At 44.3% G+C, this 23212-nt stretch overlaps 2 protein-coding genes across 2 annotated transcripts; both read left to right on the top strand.

Moving 5' to 3' along the window:
* The first annotated feature begins 1876 nt into the window (after positions 1 to 1876).
* wdr74 (WD repeat domain 74) lies at positions 1877 to 5198 on the top strand. Its single transcript, XM_023350785.1, has 2 exons — positions 1877 to 2585; positions 4508 to 5198. Exons 1-2 carry the CDS (start codon positions 1977 to 1979, stop codon positions 5036 to 5038), a joined length of 1140 nt encoding a protein of 379 aa, XP_023206553.1. The 5' UTR covers positions 1877 to 1976; the 3' UTR covers positions 5039 to 5198.
* A 3878-nt stretch (positions 5199 to 9076) lies between these two features.
* On the top strand, positions 9077 to 22756 carry LOC102236387 (galectin-9-like). The gene is made up of 9 exons (XM_023350786.1): positions 9077 to 9191; positions 9223 to 9351; positions 13370 to 13458; positions 13903 to 14107; positions 17004 to 17123; positions 17225 to 17350; positions 17443 to 17531; positions 21839 to 21995; positions 22442 to 22756. The coding sequence occupies exons 2-9, from the start codon at positions 9319 to 9321 to the stop codon at positions 22586 to 22588; spliced, it is 966 nt and encodes a 321-aa protein (XP_023206554.1). The 5' UTR covers positions 9077 to 9191; positions 9223 to 9318; the 3' UTR covers positions 22589 to 22756.
* The last annotated feature ends 456 nt before the right edge of the window (positions 22757 to 23212 follow it).

A 23212-nucleotide genomic window follows, 5' to 3' on the forward strand; every position in this document is an offset into this window, starting at 1 on the left:
TTACCTGATTAAATAAAGGAATATGAAATATATATATATGTATATAAAAATTCCCTTCTCACCCACCGCGGGTGGTTCTTATCCTCTGAGCTCGGGTCCTCTACCAGAGGCCTGGGAGCTTGAGGGTCCTGCGCAGTATCTTGGCTGTGCCAAGGACTGCACATTTCTGGACTGAGATGTCTGATGTTGTTCCTGGGATCTGTTGTAGCCATTGGTCCAGTTTGGGGGTGACTGCCCCGAGGGCCCCGATGACCACAGGCACCACTGTGGTCTTCACCTTCCAGGTCCTCTCCAGTTCCTCCCTGAGGCCCTGTCAGGTTATTTCTCTAGTTTCTCATGCTCCTTTTTCCTGATGTTGCAGTCGCTTGGTATTGCTACATCTACCACAGCGGCTTTCCTCTGTTGTTTATCCACTACGACAATGTCTGGTTGGTTCGCCATTACCATTTTGTCTGTCTGGATCTGGAAGTCCCACAGGATCTTAGCTCTGGCGTTCTCCGCCACCTTTGGGGGTGTTTCCCACTTTGATCTCGGGGTTTCCAGTCCATATTCTGCACAGATGTTTCTGTACACTATACCTGCAACTTGGTTATGTCGTTCCATGTACGCTTTCCCTGCCAGTATCTTGCACCCTGCTGTTATGTGCTGGACTGTCTCAGGGGCCTCCTTGCACAACCTGCACCTTGGGTCTTGTCTGGTGTGGTATATCTGGGCCTCTATTGCTCTGGTGTTTAGGGCCTGTTCCTGGGCGGCCAGGATGAGGGCCTCTGTGCTGTCCTTGAGTCCAGCTTTTTCCAGCCATTGGTAGGATTTACTGATATCAGCCACTTGGGTTATTTGCTGGTGGTACATCCCATGTAGGGGCTTGTCCTCCCATGATGGTATCTCTGGCACCTCAACCTCCGTTCCCTGTTGTCTGAGATATTCACTGAGCACATTGTCTGTTGAGGCTTTGTCCCTGATGTATTTATGGATCTTAGTTGTTTCGTCCTGGACTGTGGTTCTCACACTCACTAGTCCTCTGCCTCCTTCCTTGCGGCTCGTGTATAGTCTCAGGGTGCTGGATTTGGGATGGAACCCTCCATATATATATATATATATATATATATATATATATATATGGGTTTTCCGGCTACCTCCCACAGTCCAAAAACATGACTGTCAGGTTAATTGGTCTCCCTAGAATTGTGTGTGTGCCTGGTTGTTTGTCCTGTCTGTCTCTGTGCTGCCCTGCAACAGACTGGCGACCTGTTCAGGTGACCCCACCTCTCACCTGGAATGTTAGCTGGAGAGGCAGCAGCTCCTTCTGACCAGACTGGGGACAAGGGTGTTAGAAGATGGATGGATGGATGGATGGATGGATGGATGGATGGATGGATGGGTTAAAGGCCATTGTAGATAAGAAATTATAGATTAGAAATTAGCAAATTTCCACCAAGAAACTCAGAAATTTTGAGATTAAACTTCTTCATTGGTTAAATTTGGTTGGTTAAATTTTTGGAAAGGTTTCAAGTTTCAAAGGTCAACTTTTGAAACTCAGAAAATATAATGTTTTTTTAAGGAAATTTTGGGAATTGATCTCAAAATTTCTGAATTTTTTATAGCAAATTTTTGACCTTTCAAGCTCAGAATTTTCTTTGTTTTTTCTACAATATTTTTTTGTTTTTTGTGGAAATGTACTCTGTTACTCTGTGGTTTCTACCTAGGCTGGCGGTAATTTGCCGTCGTACAATTTAGTCTGTTAATACAAAGTTTAATTATTAATTTGACTTCACAGTATGCGGTTGTTAGTGTTTATCTCCAGTCCGCTAGGTGGCGGTAAGGCGCCATCACAGTTGCAATGCACCGCCGTAAAACAAAGCAAGAGGAAGAAGAACACAACGTAGTGACGTATTTTCTCGTCGCCGCAGCCGCTCCACGTGCGTTCAGTCGGATTCTGGTTCTGTTCGGGTTCCGGCTGGTGTCAGCCCGCTGTGATGGAGGAGCGCAGCAGACTGTGTTCCGTGTGGCTCGGGTCCGAGACCGGGATCCTGAAGGGGGTCAGTCTGGACCGGAAGCAGGCCTTTAACTTCTCCAACACGCGCGCGCTGAGCCGCGACCAGGAGGTGCGCGCGCTGTGCTGGGCAGACCCGGCGGAGAGCGAGCTGCTGCTGGGCTGCGCGGACGGAACCGTCCGGACCTTCAGCACCGAGAAGGGCGTCTTCACCGAGGCCCGGAGCTGCGGAGACCCGCAGGAGGGCTGCTTCAGCGGGCTGGCCTCGCTGCGGGGCTCCGCCATCATCACATGCGCGGAGTGCGGGAAGGTGCGGGTGTGGCGGGAGGACGGCAGCGGGCCGGTGGCCGAGCTGGACGCGGGCAGCAACGTGTGCCGGATGCGGCAGAGCCCGATGGACCCGAACCGGGTGGCGACGGGCGGGAAGGACAACGGGCTGAAGATCTGGGACCTGGAGCGGCCTGAGAAGCCGCTATTCACCGCGAAGAACCTGCGGGACGACTGGCTGGATCTACGGAGGCCGCACTGGGTCAGAGACATCGGCTTCATCCAGGACTCCGACAAGGTGGTCACCTGCACGGGCTACCATCAGGTAACTGCTTACACCGGTAAAGCAGGCTGCTCAGTCCGCATGACGTCACAAGGCGTGTAGCAGCTGGAGGCTTTAAAATCAAATCTGCTTTGAATCTTTCATTCTTTACTCATTAACTTAGACTTAGACTGACTTTATTGTCATTTTCATGAACAGGGTGAATACAGAACGAAATTTTGTTGCATACGGCTCAGGACAATGTTTTGAGCTTCCAATGTTGTGAGGTTACTCCAGAATAAAATAAAATACAGTATAAAATATGAATATAAAATATAAAGTGCAGGACTGACAGTAAAATAGAAGTTATTTAGCTCTGTACATGTGCAAGGTATAAAGTGGAGACCAGATTTTGAGTGCAGTCCAGTTAAGAGTTCAGCAGTCTGATGGCAAGTGGGAAAAAGCTGTTTCAGAACCTGGTGGACCTGCACCGGATGCTGCAGAACCTCTTTCCAGAGGGCAGCAGGGAGAACAGTCCATGGTGGGGGTGTGAGGGGTCACTGATGATGTTTCGGCCATTAAACTGTTAGAACAATAACTGCTGACATTAAAATAATAAATATCTACAAAAATCTGAGATTAAACCGATTATAAAACCAGTTACACCAGTTTAAGGTCCAGCTGAGTTCTGGATGTTCTGATTCACACTTTGGACCCGTCCAGAACCTTCTACTGTGATTTTTTTTCATGATTAAAATGTAATATTGGAACCAGGTTAAGAATGCAAAACAATCTGAATGATAAGATTAAAGTTGTAATAATAAAGTTTTAAAATGATCAGAATAAAGATCGTCTTCATAACACAAGAGAGAAATAAAAATAACTTGGTAGCAATCTGAGAAAAAAAATTGATAGTGCAAAAATAAACTTGGTGATAACCAGAATAATTTCATAATAATACCAGAATAAAGTCAAAACAATACAAATAAAATATGAGAGTAAAGTTGTAATTTTCCAAAAAGGAATAATTAAAATGAGGATTATTGAGCACAAAGTGAAGTTCTACTTTAGTATGAGTGAAATAATATTTAATGTTTTGTCCTGGTTGGTACCAGCAGCAGAACCTGATCCGCTCAGATCCTCAAACAAAAAACAACCAAAGTCATTCATTTAGTTTCTCTACATCTTCCTGTTTTCTTTTGTGGCTTCATTCCAGTATCAAAGGTTAAAATGGGCCAGTTGGTGAACTGGGTCAAAGGTCATGGAGGCAGCTGCAGTTACCACGTGGCTCCACGCGGGGGCGCCACAGCAGCTGGAAGAGGAACTGAGCATTTCTTCTACCGTTAATATCAGGTTTCGCTCTAAATGCATAAATATTAACATCTTCTCTTCCTCTGATATAAAACTTAAAACACTGAGTTTTCTGTTCATCACTAGAGAGAATTAATCAGAGATCATCCTGGAGAAATATCCAACAACGTCGTCGATTAGCAGAAAAAATGTTTAGAAAAATCAGTAAAGGAGGCAAGATTGTGTCCTGAGCTCAGCGATGGACGTTCTTACAGAAACTGTTGCTTTAACCCCAGAAAGAGAAAACGGTAAACTGTCAAAGTCAGGAGGCTGGAGGAAACGGCAGCAATAAAAAGAAACAGTCAGTCATCACAGGAGAGGCGGAGAAAATACAGAAACAACAGATGAGACGGAAAAAGAGAGAAAAACAGGCGAACCAAACTAACAACGAATCAATAATTATTGATTGATTGGTGACAAGTTTTTCGTTACGTTAGTTAAAGGCTCAACACTTTTTAAATATATTTATTACTGAACCTTCAGGATTGATTAATTTCTGCCACGTGGTTTAAATTTATCGTTCATGATGTTTGTGTTGTCAGTAAATGTTATTAAAGTAAAAACAAACCTCCAGCGGCGGTGCTGTTGGGTCGGAACAGGAAGTGATGTCAGCTGACGCGTCCTGTCATTCTCAGGTTCACGTGTTTGACCCGGCGACTCCCCAGCGGCGGCCCGTCCTGGAGGCGGAGTTCGGCGAGTATCCGCTGACGGCGCTGGCGCTGCCGGCCGGCGGCGGCGCCGTGGTGGTGGGCAACACGCAGGGCGACGTGGCGGTGCTGGACCTCAGGAAGGGGCTGGTCCGCGGGCGCCTGAAGGGCGCGGCGGGCGGCGTGCGCGCCCTGCAGTGCCACGCCTCCCAGCCGCTGGTGGCGTCCTGCGGTCTGGACCGCTTCCTGCGGGTCCACAGCCTGGAGGACCGGCAGCCGCTGCATCGCGTGTACCTCAAGTCCCGGCTCACCTGCCTCCTGCTGGCCAGCCGGGAACTGCAGGCCGGCCAGGGGGGCGGGGCCACGGAGGGGGCGGAGCCTCAGGTGAAGGAGGAGGAAGAGGACGAGGTGTGGGACAGGATGGAGCAGGTGGAGGAGGAGGAAGAGGCGACCAAGAGGAAACCAGCAGCAGGAGAGGAGGAGGTGAAGAAGAAGAAAAAGAAGAAAGGAGGAGACTGAGAGGCGTTCAGGGTACGGGGAGAGCATGGGAAATCTCAGACTGAATGTAGACATTTCACCACCTGAACGCCTCGTCGGTTCTGTTCTGACTGGGTTCTTCCTCTGCTGTCAGGTCAGATTCTGTAACTAATTTAATAAATTTACCTTTTTATAAATGAAACTAAAATTGTGTTTCTCTTTAATCTGGTGAATAAAAAAGTTCAGAGTCGGGAGAAAAGTTCTGGTTTCCGATCGGTTGCATCCGCAAAGTTTTCTGTTGCTTTGCTTGTCAACACGTTAAAAACCCGACTGTACAGCAGGAGAAAATTAACTTCCACAAACTTATTTAGCCTGTCACATTCTTTCTCCATGTTATCGTCCTTTGATAAATATTAAATTAAATCACAGTTTCAATCTAAACATTTTGTTGGCAAACTAAATTTTTACCTGAGCTAAATATGAGTAAAATGTTTAGCTTTCAAGCAAAAACCTTGGCTTCAAACTAAATATTTGGCTTGCTAGTTAAGTATTTAGCTTGTTAGCAAATATATTTAGCTACAAGTTTAATATTTAGCCAGCTCAGGGAAAAATATTTAAAGCTAAATATTTAGCTTGCTGGCCTAATGTGCTTTGGAGCTAAATATGTAGCTTAAAGCTAAAGATTTGGGTTGCTAACTAAAATGTACGTTTGAAGTTGACATAAATGAGTAACATGGTGAAAACATGAGTCTGAAAAACGAGCCCATCTTCAGCTGTTGGGTTCGGGTTCGCCGGATCGCGGCTCCACTGGAAATGAAGGAAGGGATGGTTCTGGTTGACCCGCTGCAACGTTCTGGTTCTGCTTAAGGTCAGAAACTGGACCTGAAATGTTCTGCGGGCTGACCCGGAGGAAAACGGCTTCTGCTTTTTATCAGTATGATTTGTCTGTCACGTTATTAAGCCTCCTCCTCCTGGACCCGGCCCGGCGGTTCCGAGCCGGTCTCACATGACGTCAGTGGGTCAGATGGAGGTTCTGCTGAGCTCATCTGTTTTCCGGTCCCAGAGGCTTTCAAACATGCAGAATGGGTCCAGAGTAAATGAAAGTCTGGCTTCCTGCCACGTTTCCAGTTTAAACACATTTATGACCCAGAAAAGTTGATGAACTTTTTTCAGATCTTTGATTTAAAAATACTTTATTTCTCCAGAGCTAAATGTTCCCCTTTGGGATAATATTCCTTTGAGAATCTTTACTTCTATGAGCAAAATAAATATTTACTTAGCAAGCAAAACAATTAGCTTGAAACCAGAATAGTTAAAAATGAATGAATAATATGGTGAAAATATTTCTTTGTCAAATGAATCTGCATGTTTTGCTCTGAGGGGCCAAACAACCCAAACCTTTGCTGTTCATTTCCCCCATAATGCCCTTCTTCTTCGCCAGCCCTCCCTGTGTGCTTATGGCGTCGGCATCGTCTGAAACCGGACCGGAACCGAAGGCAGTGGGTCAGTCAGGATTTCTCTTCTGCTGCTTTAAGCCACTAAAATGAAACCACAAAGCAGAAGTGATGAAACCTTCACCAGGAAGGGAGAACCAATCTGCCAGATTCTACCCGACTCTCACTTCCTGCTCTGGCAGTCACAGGGACCGCAGCTGCCCATCACTCTGGGAAAGGTCAAAGGTCATCTCCAATCCACCTGAAGTCCATCATTCTGCAGAGACTCTGCAGCCAAAGTCCATTTCTGCTTCTAGTTTCCATTTCTTCATCTGGTTTCTTCATCCTCTGGTAATAAAACCATAATCTGGATTATTCCTGCGGCTGCATGAAGCTGCAGATGTGGCGAAATGCGCCTGAACTTTGACCACAGAGGGGAAGCAGAAACAGGAACTGAATGTGACGAGCTTCAGAAAGTGGCAGCAGTAAAACCTGCAGTAAACCTGTAGCCGTAAAGCTGGCAGATAAGACAGGCCAGCTACGGAGCTACATTAGGGCCACAAAGTTTGTTGGAAAATTCTTTGTGAAACTGAAAAAAAAAAATTAATTGAGAGATAATTTGGAATCTCATAAAGGTTTTTTTTTTAAATTACTTTAAAACTTTTTTTAGAAAACTGAAAAAATTTAAATAAAAAAATAACTTTGAATCTCAAGTTTTTCTTTTTTATATATTATTTTTAAACTTTCTTTAAAAACTGAAACTGCAAAAATTAAAAATACAAAAGTTTTCTTGTTTTTTAAAACTTATTTTAAAACTTAAAAAAATAATGAAAACAATTTAAAGTGAAAATTATTTTGAATCGAAAACATTTTTTTTCTTATTTCTTTTAAACAGTTACAGTGAAGATGGGCCAACATGTTTACATACTTATATAATTGTTCATTTTGTCAATGAAAATAAAGTCAAAATATTGTTCAAATATGACTTTATTATCATATTATTTTGACTTTGATCTCGTTCAGCATTTTTTTGTCATGAATATTCTTTTCCAAGTTTACTTTTCAAATTAAAGAGTTTTTTCAGTTTCAGAAAATTTATTTTGAAAAATTTTCAACTTTACAGCCCCAATTTAATTCCATATATCTGTTCATATAAAACAATAGCCGGATGATTCTAAAGGTTTCTGAGTTACGACGTAATAAAGACGTTATGGTTTTATTGACAGCCGTGGAAACCTGGTGCTGGTACCAGGTCCGTTTACCTGCTGGTCCTGTGAATAACGAGACGTTTGGGAAATATTCTGCTCAAGTGAAAAATACATAAAAATCTTAAATAATTTGGTTTCACATCCTGAAAGCTTGTTGCAGCAGCTTCAGATTAATCTGCAGCCTTCCTCTGTCAGATTCACTCCAGAACTTTTATTTTCCCACCCAGACATGAATCTGGACCCGGACTCGAACTCCTGGGAACTAAAATCCTTCATCTGCAGAAAACTTTCTGTCAGAAAACTAAATAAGGGAGTGACTGCAGTTTCTTAAGTTCTGCTCTATTTAAGTTATTTTATGGAAAGCTGATTTATTCTGATCAGATAATCATTTCATCAGATCCTTTTACGTCTGCAGAACAACTCAGTAATAAACTACACAAAAACATCAGAGAATTAAAAAAAACACTATTTCCTTTCAAAATGCCTGAAATATTTATTTTATTTTTTGAATCTAGGTTCTGGAGTGTAATTTGTAAAATGTGATGTCTGACTAATCTTGTGCATATTATACTTTAATGCTAAAATTGTCTTGAGGGTTATATGAATATTTCATTGTTTTGTCAATTGGGCCCCAGGACAGAGCCGGCCCAAGGCATACATGAGCTGAGCAGCTGCTTGGGGCCCCCACACCACCAGGGGGCCCCAAGAGCACTAAGTTAGCACGATTATATGTTTAAAATAACTTTGGATAAAACAAACTAAATGCTATTACACATTAAAAAAATATTATATTTGTTAGAGACTCGATAGTTCATCTATTCCTGCTGAAATATAAGATATTGTTAACTTGTTTACTGAAAATTTATTGTTTATCATCTGATGTAATTTTTAAATAATTAAAATAATACGGAACAATTAAACTCCATTCTGCATTTCAAAATACAGATATATACTTTTAGGTTTCTTCTATTGTAAGTTTAAAATAGTTACAATAACTGGTATGATGTAAGCTAACTACAAATGATGCTAATGATGCTAATGCTACTAGCTACGTCACACACAGAGATACAGAATCTGGTGTTGACATGTTGGTTTGGGGGACCCGAATGAAAATCTGTTCAGGGCCCCAAAAAGTCTCGGACCGGCCCTGTAACCGTTAGGAACCACAGGGAACAGTCATGATGCTGCCACCACCATGTTTCACAGTAAGGAGGCCCGGTGTTGGTTAGTTCAGGTAAATGTAGCGAACCAAACTTTTCGGCCTCTTCTGATCAGATGGTCAGATTTTCTCCTAAGTTGTGAATATTTCAGGTGAAACTGGATCTGCAGGGGAATAAATCCTGGTTTCCGGTGTTAACGGTTCCCCCACTCCTTCCGAGGCCAGACTGGTTCCAGTAATCTCCCCTGAACCGACCCTCGGTTCTGCAGAAACGCCTCCCACTGCTGGGAAACCGAAACCTTCCAGCGAGCTTAAAAAGCCGCTGCTTCCTAAACGCCTCCATTTTAACTCAAAGTCCGCGGAAGGAGACTTTCTGCTCCCACAGCTCGGTTCTGGTGTCGGTTCTGCTCCCACAGCTCGGTTCTGGTGTCGGTTCTGCTCCCACAGCTCGGTTCTGGTGTCGGTTCTGCTCCCACAGCTCGGTTCTGGTGTCGGTTCTGCTCCCACAGCCCGGTTCTGCTCATGGCTTTCAACCAGTCTCCGTTCTACAACCCGGTGAGTAAAGTTTTATTCTCATCGCTTCATGTTTCCGTTATGAAAGCAAAGCGCATCGTTTCCTGCAGCCGCTCCGACAATCAGCTTAATGAAGCTTCATGAAAACTGAAGCAGGTTCATCCCAGATGTTCCACATGTTTCCCCGAATGCAGATGTTTGTGTGACATTTCCACGATGCTCCGCTTCCCTCCAGCTGCTCCAAATATTCTGACTCAAACGGGAAAAGATGAAGCTCCGGTTTCCTGGTTCTGACTGGGTTCTGCAGCTCTTCCTGTGAAACAATGTTTCTATTCTGTCTCCCTCTGATGATCACTGAGTTTTGGGCCTCATGTGCTTTTACTAACAAAAACAACAAAGAAAACCTTCAGTAAAAAAAGAAAGAAAGAAAAAAGTCGACACAAGGACTGAGGAACAGATCAGATCATCTGAATAGTTATTTAAAATTATGACATTATAGGAAAACATATTAAGTTTGTGTCAAATTCTGGTATTTTAAGGAGTAAAATGAAAATAGCAATAAATAATGTAGCATCAGTTACAACAGGGTCATCAGGTGGAACAAATGGACAAAGTTGGTTTATGAACAAGAGGTCTCACTCCAACATAAACTCTGGGACTGTTTAACGTGTCTTTTCGGCTGAAACGTCAGCAGTGACTCACATTGGGTCATTATTAGCAAACGTTTTATTATAATATTTATGTAAAAGTAAAACTGCCAGTAAATGTGCTTTTGTTTCAAAACATTCCTCCAGTCAATGTAAATAATTAGCATCTCTATGCTAATGGCGCTAACAGAATAACTGACTCTGGGTCAGAGGTCAGAGGTCAGGGGAATCCATCCTGCAGGTGGCTCTGTGGATCTTCCTGAAAGCTCTGGATCAAAACGATGACGAACCAACTAACCAACTTTTTTAAGCTGCAGTTTGTAACTTTTATAAAAATAGTTTGTTCTTTTTACATATTTATGAAAAATATTGTTAAAGTTTGTTTAGTTAAAGATCAAACTCCTCCAGCTCCTCCCTGAGCTGCTACTGTCTGAAGAAAAGCACCGAAAGCAACCAATCAGAGCCAGGAGGCGGGGCTTAGCTCTGCCAGTCAACTCATGTACTCGCTGCTAAATCTGCTAACGATGGAGAAACAACTCACAGTTACAGGAAAGCCAATTATCTGCTGCCATTGGTGGCTATGCTAACTAGCCATAGCATTCACAACAGGCTACGCTAGCTGCACCAAAGGGGGATGAGCAGCACCACATGAAGGGTGATTGACAGCGATGAGACTCGTTTGATTATCTGTCTCATAAACTGTCACAACATGGAAACAGTTTTAATAAATATGGAAAAAAAATATAAACTTTTTAAAATAAAAGTTACGTCCTGCAGATTTAAATATGGAAGCAATAAACACAAGAATTTTATTGTTTGTTTCTTTGTGCATATTTACAGTTTAATAATATATTAAATGTTGATTTTATAACCAAAAGAAACCAAATTAGAGAACAGAATGTGGTTTTCACAGCAAATACATTTTTATAAAGTATAAATCGCCTCATACTTTCATAATAAAACTTTCCCAAGGATGAAAGTCACTTAGGAAGATTTCTGTCATTTGTTGTGTTTCGTTGGATCAAGAACTTTTATCTGAAGCTACAGAAACAGACAGGAAGTGATAAAAATCACAGGAAGTGGAGAGGAAAGCGTGGAAAGACAAAGATCAACAACAGGAGGAGATTAAACCGAAAGAAAAGATCCAGAAACTATTAACATATGAGACAAATAAACCAGTTTGGGTCAGAACCGGGCCTGGATCAAAACACGCCTGAGACTATTTGGTCTCTGATACGTTCAGCACATTAATGAGTTTCAATTATTTAAAGGAGAAAACCGAAAATAAAAACGTCCCCAGAGCAGAAAAACTCTGCTGGCGGTTCGCCTTCCTGCAAACTTTCTGCAGGAACATTTCTGTAAAATTCAACATGAAATACTTTTTAGTTTTTACAGTTGGGTTTCTCTGCAGTCACCAAGAAAGAGTCAATTTTCCTGAAATCTGAAAATACAAATGAGCCTCAGTTTTACCAGAAATAGACGCTGGAGTTTTGCTTCATCACATTCTAATTAATTATATCATTATATATATATCATCATATGTTAGAAGAAAAATCTAGAATAGAAATATCTTATTGTCCCACAGAGAGGAACAAAGTGAGAGGAAGTTAAAAGATTCACACAAAGATAAAAATGTTAAATACACAAAAATAGAATAAAGAACAACATACTGGACAAAATGGTCTCATAAATCCTGTAAAGTTATCTGATCCAAAACAACGGATCAGATTAGATTCACCTGCTTCAAAGTGAATCGAAGCTGAAAACTCAGGATAATTATTGAAATGTACAAAATGAGTATTAAAAACAACAATAATAAAACTTTGCAGCAACAGAGCTGTGCAGACAGCAGCAGGGTGTGAATACTTTCTGGGTTTGAATGTTTTAGAAAGTAACAGCTGCTGGGAGGAAGGATCTGCGTTAACGCTGCGTTAGGCGCCGCGGATGCAGCAGAACGGCACTGAATGAATGTTAATCTGAGTGAATTTATTTTAGTAAAATCTACCAAAAATATTCAGAAAGGACTCAGAAAACAGTAAAATTCATCCAGAGTTTCTCTCACCGCCTTCAGATGTTTTTAAAATGTTTTTTTCTTTCACTACGGAAGCCCATTTCTGCCATCAAAGAAAAAAATACAAACTCAGGAAGAAGTCAACAAGTTTTAAAGTCATAACTATGAGAATAAAAGTCATAATTCAGAAAATAAGTCGTAATTATGAGTTTCTGTCTCAATTACAACTTTAAAACTAATTCTGACCAATTTTTGTAATCATCATTTTATAACTCAGGTTTTGTGTAATTAAATGTACTAACTGCTGATTAAAGTTCATTTTTAAACTCGTTAAACAAACATGGAGCCTAAAGCCACAGTTTGAAAAACAATTCAATAAAGGAAGTGAATGAGATGCAACTCAGTTTGGTTTGTAGCTTCATACTAAAAAAATCTATTTAATTCAGTTTATTTCTATTCCATCAATTCACAACACGTCGTCTCAAAGTTATTTCCAAAAAAAAATATTTGAATCTGATCGTCCATCCCAGTTATCAATCAATGCATAAAATTCAGTTAATTATTCAAATTAGTTTCCAGGAATCAGCCAATCAGAATGCAGAGAGAAAATAGCTGAAAACATGAAGCTAACAGTTGGAATACCAGCAAGTAAAACAAACTGGAGAGCAGTAGGAGAAGAAAGTGAGTAAAAGTGGAGAATTATTCCTCAGCCTGTAGCAGCATGACTACAGAGATTACTCAAGATAACCCCAAGCACACAGAACCAGTTTTCCACACAGAAACAAGAAAGAAAAGTAAAAGTTTGACTGAAGTAAATAAATAAAATGAACAGCAGCGATGATGAACTTCCTGCCAGTTCATTAACCCTAAAATGAATCGAAGCAGCTGAGTAACTAAAGGCGACTCTGTCAGTATTTACTGCTCAGATGCTGCTGCGCATTTCAGCCACCAGAGAGAAAACGGATCAAAACGGATCAAACAAATACAACGCATAAAAATAAATAAAAACAAATAAAAATAAATAAAAACGGATAAAAACAAATAAAAACAAATAAAAATAAATAAAAACGGATAAAAACAAATAAAAACGGATAAAAACAAATAAAAATAAATAAAAACAAATAAAAACGGATAAAAACAAATAAAAACGGATAAAAACAAATAAAAACAAATAAAAATAAATAAAAACAAATAAAAACGGATAAAAACAAATAAAAACGGATAAAAACATGTGGCAGCAGCTGGATGTCTGAGATTTGTAACGGAAAGTTCAGTTTCCTGCCGTCGGTACGGAGCAGCTGCAGCAGGCTGATAGACAGAAGCCAGTTCCCACAGTGACCTTTAACCTTTGTCCTTTCCACTGTAAGCTAAATGTTGTCCTCTGTGTTGATCTGTGCCGTAGCCGATTCCTTTCACCGGATCGATCCACGGCGGCCTGCAGGAGGGGAAGTCCATCATCATCAGCGGACGCGTCATTCCCGGCGTGGACAGGTCCGTCCATCCACCGTCTTTAGCTTCGCTCACATCTGATCAAACTATCAGCCACATGTTCACATGTAGCTAGCTAAGCTCCGCCCCCTGACAGATTTTTAAATCCCGGTTTGCCAAATTAGAGAGTTTGTTGCTACATTTGCGACTTTTCAGACTCTAATGACTTCCTTAAAAAAGCGAGTAGGGAAAAATTTTGAGACTTTTTTCTGTTATAGACTTTCATGTTGATGTGTAGAAGCACCGATCGCTCTCCAGTGATGTCAGCTCACCCAAGGCGGCCATCTTGTCCGACAAGCGTGTTTGAGGATTTGTAATTTCTTATAAAAGAAACTGAGAACAGTTTTTTTAAAAATTGGCCAACATAACGTCTTCAGAGTGTGTTTACATCAGCCCAGTAGGAATGGAGCTGGTTTTAACTGGTCTGAACTGGTCTGTGTTCCCCAGGTTCAATGTGAACCTCCAGTGCGGCTCCAGGAGCGGGGCGGACATCGCCTTCCATTTTAACCCGCGTTACGACGGCCATCCCTACGTCGTCACCAACAGCTTCCAGTACGGCAACTGGGGCTCCGAGGAGAGGAAGCAGAACGCGCCGCTGCCCGCCGGCTGCAACTTCACCCTGCAGATCACCGTCACCCGGGACTTCTACCAGGTCCGGTACTGCACCCGACCAGAACACGACCAAAACCCGACCGGAACACGACCAGAACGAGACCACAACCCGACCAGAACCTGACCGGAACACGACCAGAACACGACCAGAACCTGACCAGAATTCAACCAGAACACGACCAGAACCTTACCAAGCTCCGCCCACAACCGACCCGTGACCTCAAGACTCACAAAGTGTCATAAAGTGGTGGTGTGAGGTGGTGAGGCAGACGCTGAGGATCCAGGCAGATATGAGAAAATGATTATTTTAATAATGAAAAACAAACCCAACGTCCAAAAAAACCTGGCAGCACAGCTGAGGCTCAACACTGGCAGCAAACAGGATAAAGGAACGGACCCGACGACCAGCAAACATCAGACAAGGAGCCGACAAAGACACAGAGACACAGGTGACATTAAATACACAGGAGGTAATCAGGGAACAGACACACCTGGGGAGACGGGACAACATGGAGACTCGGAAAACTAAAAATAAACACAGAGAAAAACACAGACCATGAGACACAGCCTGGTTGTTTCTATGTAAACATGACTGATTAGTGAATCATTTCTAGCGGATTTTCACAATAAATCAGCTGCTAAATGGACAGAGGAACTAACAAGTTCATGTCATCATCTGGGAGGAGGTTACTGGTTTCTCAGTCACAAGCTGGTTGCAAACCTGAGGCCAGCAGGGGTCAGTCAGTTATGGTAGATCTGAACTTTGACCTCAATATGAGAAGCTACAGACTGATAGGAGGAACCAAAGAGCTCTGTAAAGGTAAAGGCAAATCTTCTGAAGTTGGGATATAATTCATTTAATTTCACACAATTACCGCGGTAGAAGCCATTTGTTTGTTAAAATTTTATGAATTATATTTGTTCTATTTGATGTTTGTTGTGAATGACGTAAACTCACAAACTAACGAGGTAATTAGTCCAACGTTTAGAAACTACAGCGGCTGTAATGAGCCACAGCAAAGGGAAACAAAGGTAAAATAACCTGAACAGGTGATCAACTCAAAACCACTCCTACCTTTTTACTCTCTCTCTCTCTTTGTAGTTTAAGCACACCTGTTACCGTGGCAACCGCCTGTGCCCCGTAAGACGAGCAAAGATTACGTTAAAAACATAACATTCAGTCCGTTACGATATCAAGTTTCCAGGCTTGATATTTATTTCTCGATTATTAATCAGAGCTTCCCTGAACACAGCGATGGTTGATTGACTAGCTGTACTTGGTGCTAACGTGGCTAACAGGAGTAACAGTTTAGTCCAAAGCCTTTTCTGCTAAAATAAAATCTTTAGTGTATGTCAGATACAGTAATGCTAATGCTGAAGCCAACGGGGAAGCAACCAGGGAGCTAACGGAAAGCTACCAGGGAGCTAACAGGGAGCTAACGGGAAGCTAACAGGGAGCTAATGGGAAGCTAATAGGAAGCGACCAGGGAGCTCACGGGAAGCTACCAGGGAGCTAATGAGAAGCTAACAGGAAGCTACCAGGGAGCTAAAGGAGAACTACCAGGAAGCTAACAGGGAGGTAACGGGAAGCTAACAGGAAGCTCCCAGGGAGCTAACGGGAAGCTAAAAGGAAGATAACGAGAAGCTAACAGGAAGCTATCGGGAAGCAACCAGGGAGCTAACAGGAATCTAACGGGACACTACCAGGCAGCTAACGGGAAGCTACCAGGGAGCTAACGGGAAGCTACCAGGCAGCTAATGAGAAGCTACAAGCGAGCTAATGGGACGCTAACAGAAAGTAATGGGAAGCAACCGGGGAGCTAACAGGAAGCTAACGGTAAGCTAACAGAAAACTACCAGTGAGCTAATGGGAAGCTAACAGGAAGCAACCAGGGAGCTAATGGAAAGCTACCAGGGAGCTAACAGGAAGCTAATATTAAGCTATTGGTAAGCAACCAGGGAGCTAACGGGAAGCTCACAGAAAGCAAACAGAAAGCTACCAGGCAGCTAACAGGAAGCTAATGGGAAGCTAAAAGGTAGCTAACGGGAAGCTAACAGGAAGCTAACGGGATGCTACCAGGGAGCTAATGGGAAGCTAACACTGAGCTAACTGGAAGCGAATGGGAGCCACCAGGGAGCTAGCAGAAGCTAATGGGAAGCTACCAGGAAGCGACCAGGAAGCTACCAGGAAGCTAACTGGAAGCCATTATCTTGTAGTTCTGTAGGTTAGCTGGAGTAGCTAGCAGTACCAGATGTTCAGAGATCAGACCCGGGGGAGAACCGGCTGAAACCCGACCAGAACTGAACATCAGCTGAAGCGTTCAGACTGAACTGAAAAACAAGAAGTGGAAACCAGGAAAAAGTCTGGATCTTTAAAGAAGATAATGATTTGTGAATGTTTGGAGGTAGAAACTGGATCCTGTGAGGATGAGACTGCGGTCATGGAAAAATTTCTGAATATTAAATGGGTCAAAACATTTTGTTCATTACTGAGTTGAAAAAATCCTCAAACTTAAACTGTGTGAAAACCGTTAAAGGGATCAAAATGATAAGCGGGTCAGTTAAAGTTCAGCCTGCAGTGAGTCATTTAATCACTGAATGAAGGTTCTGGCATTAAATATTACTGAGCTGCTGAGGTCCAAACATCTGGTTTCACTCACTGCCGTCCCATTAACTTTCAGTGGAAACGTTGCTCACAAGTTCTCAGGTACTTCATTATAATCATGTTTCCATCACTGTGGGAGGAATAAGTAAAAGTAAAACAAAGACAAAGTATGGATTAAAATACTTAAAGTCAATTTATTTAGATAGAAGCTACTTACTTTTTCTGTTTTCTCCAAACTTGAGGAATCGAAGGGAAAGAGCTGAAGTCAGGCAGACGTACTTCCAGTTTGAAGGATTGTTAGTAATGAAAGTGAACTGCTGTTTCCCTGCAGGTGAGCTTGAACGGCAGCCACTTCATGGACTACAGGCATCGCATCCCGTTCCAGCAGGTTGACACCATCACAGTCGGCGGAAGGGTGGAAATTTCCTCCATTTCCTTCTCCACTCCAATGGTGAGCAACAAAACATGTTGCGTTCAGGGAGTTTGAGGTGATAATGAAGCTGTCCAGTAGAGAAACCTTCCTGTGACTGAAGCAAACTGTTTGCTGTGCAGCCGTTTCCGCAGCAGGCTTTCCCGACCCAAGCCGCCTTCCCGTCCTACCCCGGCTTCGCCCCCCAGCCTGGATTCCCAGCTCAGCCTGGATTCCCAGCCCAGCCTGGATTTCCTCCTGCTGCGCCTGTGAGCTCAGATAAAACATGAACCTTCTCAATGTTTTAGCTCCCAGAGATTTGAGTTTTCTCACTGGTAGTTTCGTCTCCATTTCTCCGCAGGTTGTTCCGTACAGGAACTTCATCAGCGGCGGACTCCAGCCCGGCAGGACCATCACCATCCAGGGCGTCGTCCAGCCCAGCGCCACCAGGTGAAACCAAACCTTCATCACGTCACGGTCACAGGTGGAAACCGCTAACTGAAAAGCTAGCTGCGCTAACCATGTGCTAAAGCGCTATACCAACACAGAATTTAGTGGAATCTAATGCTAATGGTAAAGCGCTATGCTAACATGGTATTCAGAAAAAGTTAAAGCACAATACTAACATGATATTTCGTTAAAGCTAATGCTAAAGTGCTATACCCACACAATATTTAGCAGATGCTAATGCGAAAGCACTGTACCAACAAGGTACATAGCAAAAGCTAATGGTAAACCCTTTATCATCAGCACAATACGTAGCTGAAGCTAAAGCTTACACAAAATACCAACATGGTATTTATCAAAAGCTAATGCTAAAGGGCAATACTGACACGGTAAGTAGCGGAAGGTAATGCTAAACTGTTTTACCAACACAATATTTCACAAAAGTTAATGCTGAAGTATGATACCAACATGGTAATTAGCACAATCTAATGCTATACCAACACAATCTGGAAAAATTTATTTACAGGAAGCTACGTTTCTGTGTTCGTCATGGATTGTCCATAACGAACACCATATTCAGGCAAAAGGGTGTTCATATGTGCACTTGGCACCAGGACACCCTAGGCCGCAGTTCGATGATCGACTTTGTCGTCATTTCATCGGATCTGTGGCCGTATGTCTTGGACACTCGGGTGAAGAGAGGTGCGGAGCTGTCCACTGACCACTACCTGGTGGTGAGTTGGCTCCGGTGGTGGGGGAGGAAGCCGGTCAGACCTGGCAGGCCCAAACGTGTTGTGAGGGTCTGCTGGGAACGTCTGGCGGAATCCCCTGTGAGACGGAGCTTTAACTCCCATCTCCGGCAAAACTTTGATCCCGTCCCGGGGGAGGTGGGGGACATGGAGACTGAGTGGACTGTGTTCCGTGCCTCTATTGTCGAGGCGGCCGGTCGGAGCTGTGGCCGCAAGGTTGTCGGTGCCTGTCGCGGCGCCAACCCTGGAACCCGTTGGTGGACACCTTCGGTGAGGGATGCCGTCAGGCTGAAGAAAGAGTCCTATCGGGCCTTTTTGGCCTGTGGGACTCAGGAAGCAGCTGATGGGTACCGGCAGGCGAAGCGGCATGCGGCTCGGGTGGTTGCTGAGGCAAAAACTCGGGCGTGGGAGGAGTTTGGAGAGGCCATGGAGAAAGACTTCCGTACGGCTTCGAGGCGATTCTGGTCCACCATCCGGTGTCTCGGGGGGGGGGGAAGCAGTGCGGCACCAACACTGTTTATAGTGGGGATGGTGTGCTGCTGACCTCTACTCCGGACGTTGTGGGTCGGTGGGCAGAGTACTTCGAAGACCTCCTCAATCCCACCAACATGCCTTCTATTGAAGAAGCTGAGCCTGGGGACTCTGGGTTGGGCTCTCCAATCTCTGGGGGCGAGGTCGTCGAGGTGGTTGAGAAGCTCCTCGGTGGCAAGGCTCCGGGGGTGGATGAGATCCGCCCGGAGTTCCTTAAGGCTCTGGATGTTGTAGGGTTGTGTTGGCTGACGCGACTCTGCAATATCGCATTGACATCGGGGGCAGTTCCCCTGGATTGGCAGACTGGGGTGGTGGTCCCCCTGTTCAAAAAGGGGTGCTCCAATTATAGAGGGGTCACACTCTTAAGCCTCCCTGGCAAGGTCTATTCAGGGGTCCTGGAGAGGAGGGTCCGTCGGATAGTCGAACCTCGGATCCAGGAAGAGCAGTGTGGTTTTCGTCCTGGTCGTGGAACACTGGACCAGCTCTACACCCTCGGCAGGGTCCTGGAGGGTTCTGGGAGTTCGCCCAACCAGTCTACATGTGTTTTGTGGACTTGGAGAAGGCGTTCGACCGTGTCCCTCGGGGAGCCCTGTGGGGGGTTCTCCGGGAGTATGGGGTACCGGGCCCTTTGATACGGGCTGTCAGGTCCCTGTATGACCGGTGTCAGAGTCTGGTCCGCATTGCCGGCAGTAAGTCGGGCTCGTTTCCGGTGAGAGTTGGACTCCGCCAGGGCTGCCCTTTGTCACCGATTCTGTTCATTACTTTCATGGACAGAATCTCTAGACCAGCCAAGGTGTTGAGGGGATCCGATTTGGTGGCCTTAGGATCTCATCTCTGCTTTTTGCAGACGATGTGGTCCTTTTGGCTTCATCAGGCCGTGATCAGCAGCTCTCGCTGGAGCGGTTCGCAGCCGAGTGTGAAGCGGCCGGGATGGGGATCAGTGCCTCCAAATCCGAGGCCATGGTCTTGAGCCGGAAAAGGGTAGAGAGCCTTCTCCGGGTCAAGGGGGGTGTCCTGCCCCAGGTGGAGCAGTTCAAGTATCTCGGGATCTTGTTCACAAATGGGGGAAGAAGGGAGCGGGAGATTGACAGGCGGATTGGCGCAGCGTCTGCTGTCAAGCGGGCGCTGTACCGATCTGTCGTGGTGAAGAAAGAGCTGAGCCAAAAAGCAAAGCTCTCGATTTACCGGTCGATCTACGTTCCCACCCTCATCTATGGTCATGAGCTTTGGGTCATGACCGAAAGAACGAGATCGCGGATACAAGCGGCCGAAATGGGTTTTCTCCGTAGGGTGGCTGGGCTCTCCCTTAGAGATAGGGTGAGAAGCTCAGTCATCCGGGAGGGACTCAGAGTAGAGCCACTGCTCCTTCACATCGAGAGGAGCCAGTTGAGGTGGCTCGGGCATCTGGTCAGGATGCCTCCTGGACGCCTCCCTGGTGAGGTGTTCCGGGCACGTCCCACCGGGAGGAGGCCCCGGGGAAGACCCAGGACACGCTGGAGAGACTATGTCTCTCGGCTGGCCTGGGAACGCCTCGGGATTCACCCGGAGGAGCTAGAAGAAGTGGCCGGGGAGAGGGAAGTCTGGGCCTCCCTTCTGAAGCTGTGTCAGGTCTAAATACCTATTAAACAAAAACAGGAAAGACAAGAGAGTTAGATTCTTTGTTTCTCGCGAGGAGAGCAGACAGAGATGTGCTTTCAGTTACAAATCTCCAACCGCTCTGAAAAACACATCTCCCGCTCCTCTATTTTATTGATTTTAGGAATCCTGCCACACGGGGCGCTACAACTCTATGGGGTGGGGTCAAAGCATTCATCATATGGTTGCAGCGCTAAATAACATTCACTATTCTAGACACATGTTATCTATACTCTAAATCTTTCTTGCTCCAGGCACGGTGTGAAATAAGACACGTTGTATAGCTTCAAAGCAACGGCTTTGTATCACAAAGAAGCACAGAGCAGAGTTTATTGTCAGGCTTGTAAAACTCTGCTGGGAGCAATTAACACCTCTGTCTTGTAGGAAGTCCTGCAGGGCAACAGCTGCTGAGAGTAGCTGTCACCCCTATTTCCCAGGGAAGCCTCAGGATAGAATCAAAGTTATTTAACACACAGAAACATTATCTAAAATGTAACTACAAGGCTACATGATACAACAAATATTTGATAATTACTAATAATACAATTTATCCAACAAGCTGCTACCCCCGCGACCCGACCTCGGATAAGCGGAAGAAGATGGATGGATGGATGGATGGACGTTTCCTAAACGTGTTCAAAGATGCTAAAGGACTAAATGAAAAGTTAGCTCCATTATTAGTGGATTAGCATTAGTGTCCACTTCTGTTAACGTCAAACATCAAATACTGAAACAAGTGGAGTTTAACGAGGATCGATCAGCTTGTAGAGAACACAGAGAGAATAACATCCAATAAAACCCATAAAAGTCTCTGAGTTCTGCTGCTGTTCCTCCAAACGTTCCTCAGACGACGACATGTGGACTCCTCAGTCCCTCAGTCCATCTCAGGAAAACCTGTTTCTATCACAGTCGGACTTCCAGGATTTAAAAATGTTGATTAATTCAGGAGAAAACCTTGACCAGATAGGAAAAGAGCCTCCATCCGATGTTCCCTGAAACCGGAGCAGAACCATTTTGCCGAACATCCGGCTGGTGCAGCAGGAAGCTCAGCAGGTCAGCGTCTGCCATGAGACAGTGACTCAGTCTGAAGTCAGCAGAAACAATGAACCTGAACAGAAACAGAGACCGGTTCTGGTAAGGTCATGGCTTCATGCATCCTCAGTGCACAAAGTAGCGTTATCGTAGCTCCTTCCCTTACTAGGTGCAGTAAATAAGTCCGATGCTCAACATTAAACTAGACGAAGATTTTCCACTAAAGTTTCTGTCTAATTTTAGTGGAAAATCTGTCTATAAGTCATATTCAGTCTTTGCTGAATCTGTTCTGACGTTCAGTAAAGTTTGTTCTTCATTTCTGACATTATAAACTTTTTCTGCCATGTTCTGTTCTCCTCTCAGGTTCCACATGAACCTCACCCACCAGTCTGGCATCGCTCTACATTACAATCCACGATTCAACGAGAACGTTGTGGTCCGAAACACTAAGCAGTGGGACAAGTGGGGTTCTGAGGAGCGCGGCGGCGGCATGCCCTTCCATCGAGGACAGCCTTTCACGGTACGACGGCTCTAAATGCGTCTTCAAACCCATGTGAACCCACTCTGAACAGTGCATGTGTACTGGGATCAGTGGTGTGGAATTCAGTGTTCTGCTGCGGCAGGCCAGGGTGCGTTACAATCTCATTGTTTTTTTCCCATATTTATGGATCAACTGATCATCTGGGAATTAAATTTTAATGCTTTAGGAGTGATGATCATCAGCTGAATGAATATAAATTAGGTTGTGCTGCCAGTTTCGATCATGTTCCTCATTCATGGAAAAAAATATATTTGTCCAATAAAGTCTTATCTTTGATTATTTCTGTTAAATGTGGAAACATTTTCTTCCCAGGCCAGAAACAGTTTGAAGTGAGAATGACTTTCCTTCATCAGTTCTGTTAGAAATCCCAGAGACAACAGAGTGACAGCAGCTGGGATGACCTCTGTGACCTTTGCTTCTTGCAGCTGACCGTTATCTGTGAGAACAAGTCTTTCCGTCTGGTGGTGAACGGGATGCAGGCCCACAACTACAACCACCGCTTCACCCCGCTGCAGAACATCACCGGCCTGGAGATCGAAGGAGACGTCCAGCTGACCTCCGTCATCGTTTAGGTTCTGATCCAGAGGAGCCAACAACCCTGAAAACCTGGAACCTGCTGGCGTTGAAAGAAGCAGGCTGTGGTATTCACTGCCATCTAGTGGTCAAGATGTAGATGGCAGCCAAATAATGAGATTTGTTATGGTTCCATCTGTGATAAAAATGACAAATGTCTAAATTGGTTTCTGTTTATGCTTCATTTATTCACTTTGTTTCTGCTTTTATCGAATGTAACCAGCTTGTGTCTCAGATCTGTTACTGCTCCAAACTGTGACAGCGAGGTTCACCGTCGGCCCCCAGGCGCTTCAGCACACAGAACTTCATTCAGTAACATCCATACCATCGCTCCTTCGAACACCAATAAAACGTGTCATGGTTCACTGTGAGGTTTTTTTGTACTGAACAAAGATACAGTGGATTTCATCATTCTGGCGCCTTACAGAAAAGATGGCTGCCTCTCCGATCCCCTTTATTATGTTACCTTTTGTTTTGCCCGTAAAGCAGCAGTGGATGTTTGCTGCAGTAATCAGGGAACTTCCATGGTTCTGCCAGCAGGGGGCATAAAAACACCCTGTTTGTCACCAGCTTGTATATTGAGATGATTTTCTGGATAAATAGCAGCTTTTCTGTTCCTGCAG

Source organism: Xiphophorus maculatus, chromosome 18 (genome assembly GCF_002775205.1).
Source record: "Xiphophorus maculatus strain JP 163 A chromosome 18, X_maculatus-5.0-male, whole genome shotgun sequence".
NCBI lineage: Eukaryota > Metazoa > Chordata > Actinopteri > Cyprinodontiformes > Poeciliidae > Xiphophorus > Xiphophorus maculatus.

Bases quoted from the DNA above. Each gene is read 5' to 3' on its own strand.
- wdr74 (XM_023350785.1), top strand. From the start codon at position 1,977: ATGGAGGAGCGCAGCAGACTGTGTTCCGTGTGGCTCGGGTCCGAGACC. The intron at 2,586-4,507 runs GTAACTGCTTAC...TGTCATTCTCAG, and splicing joins CCTGCACGGGCTACCATCAG to GTTCACGTGTTTGACCCGGC.
- LOC102236387 (XM_023350786.1), top strand. From the start codon at position 9,319: ATGGCTTTCAACCAGTCTCCGTTCTACAACCCG. The intron at 17,124-17,224 runs GTGAGCAACAAA...TTTGCTGTGCAG, and splicing joins TTTCCTTCTCCACTCCAATG to CCGTTTCCGCAGCAGGCTTT. The intron at 21,996-22,441 runs GTACGACGGCTC...TGCTTCTTGCAG, and splicing joins ATCGAGGACAGCCTTTCACG to CTGACCGTTATCTGTGAGAA.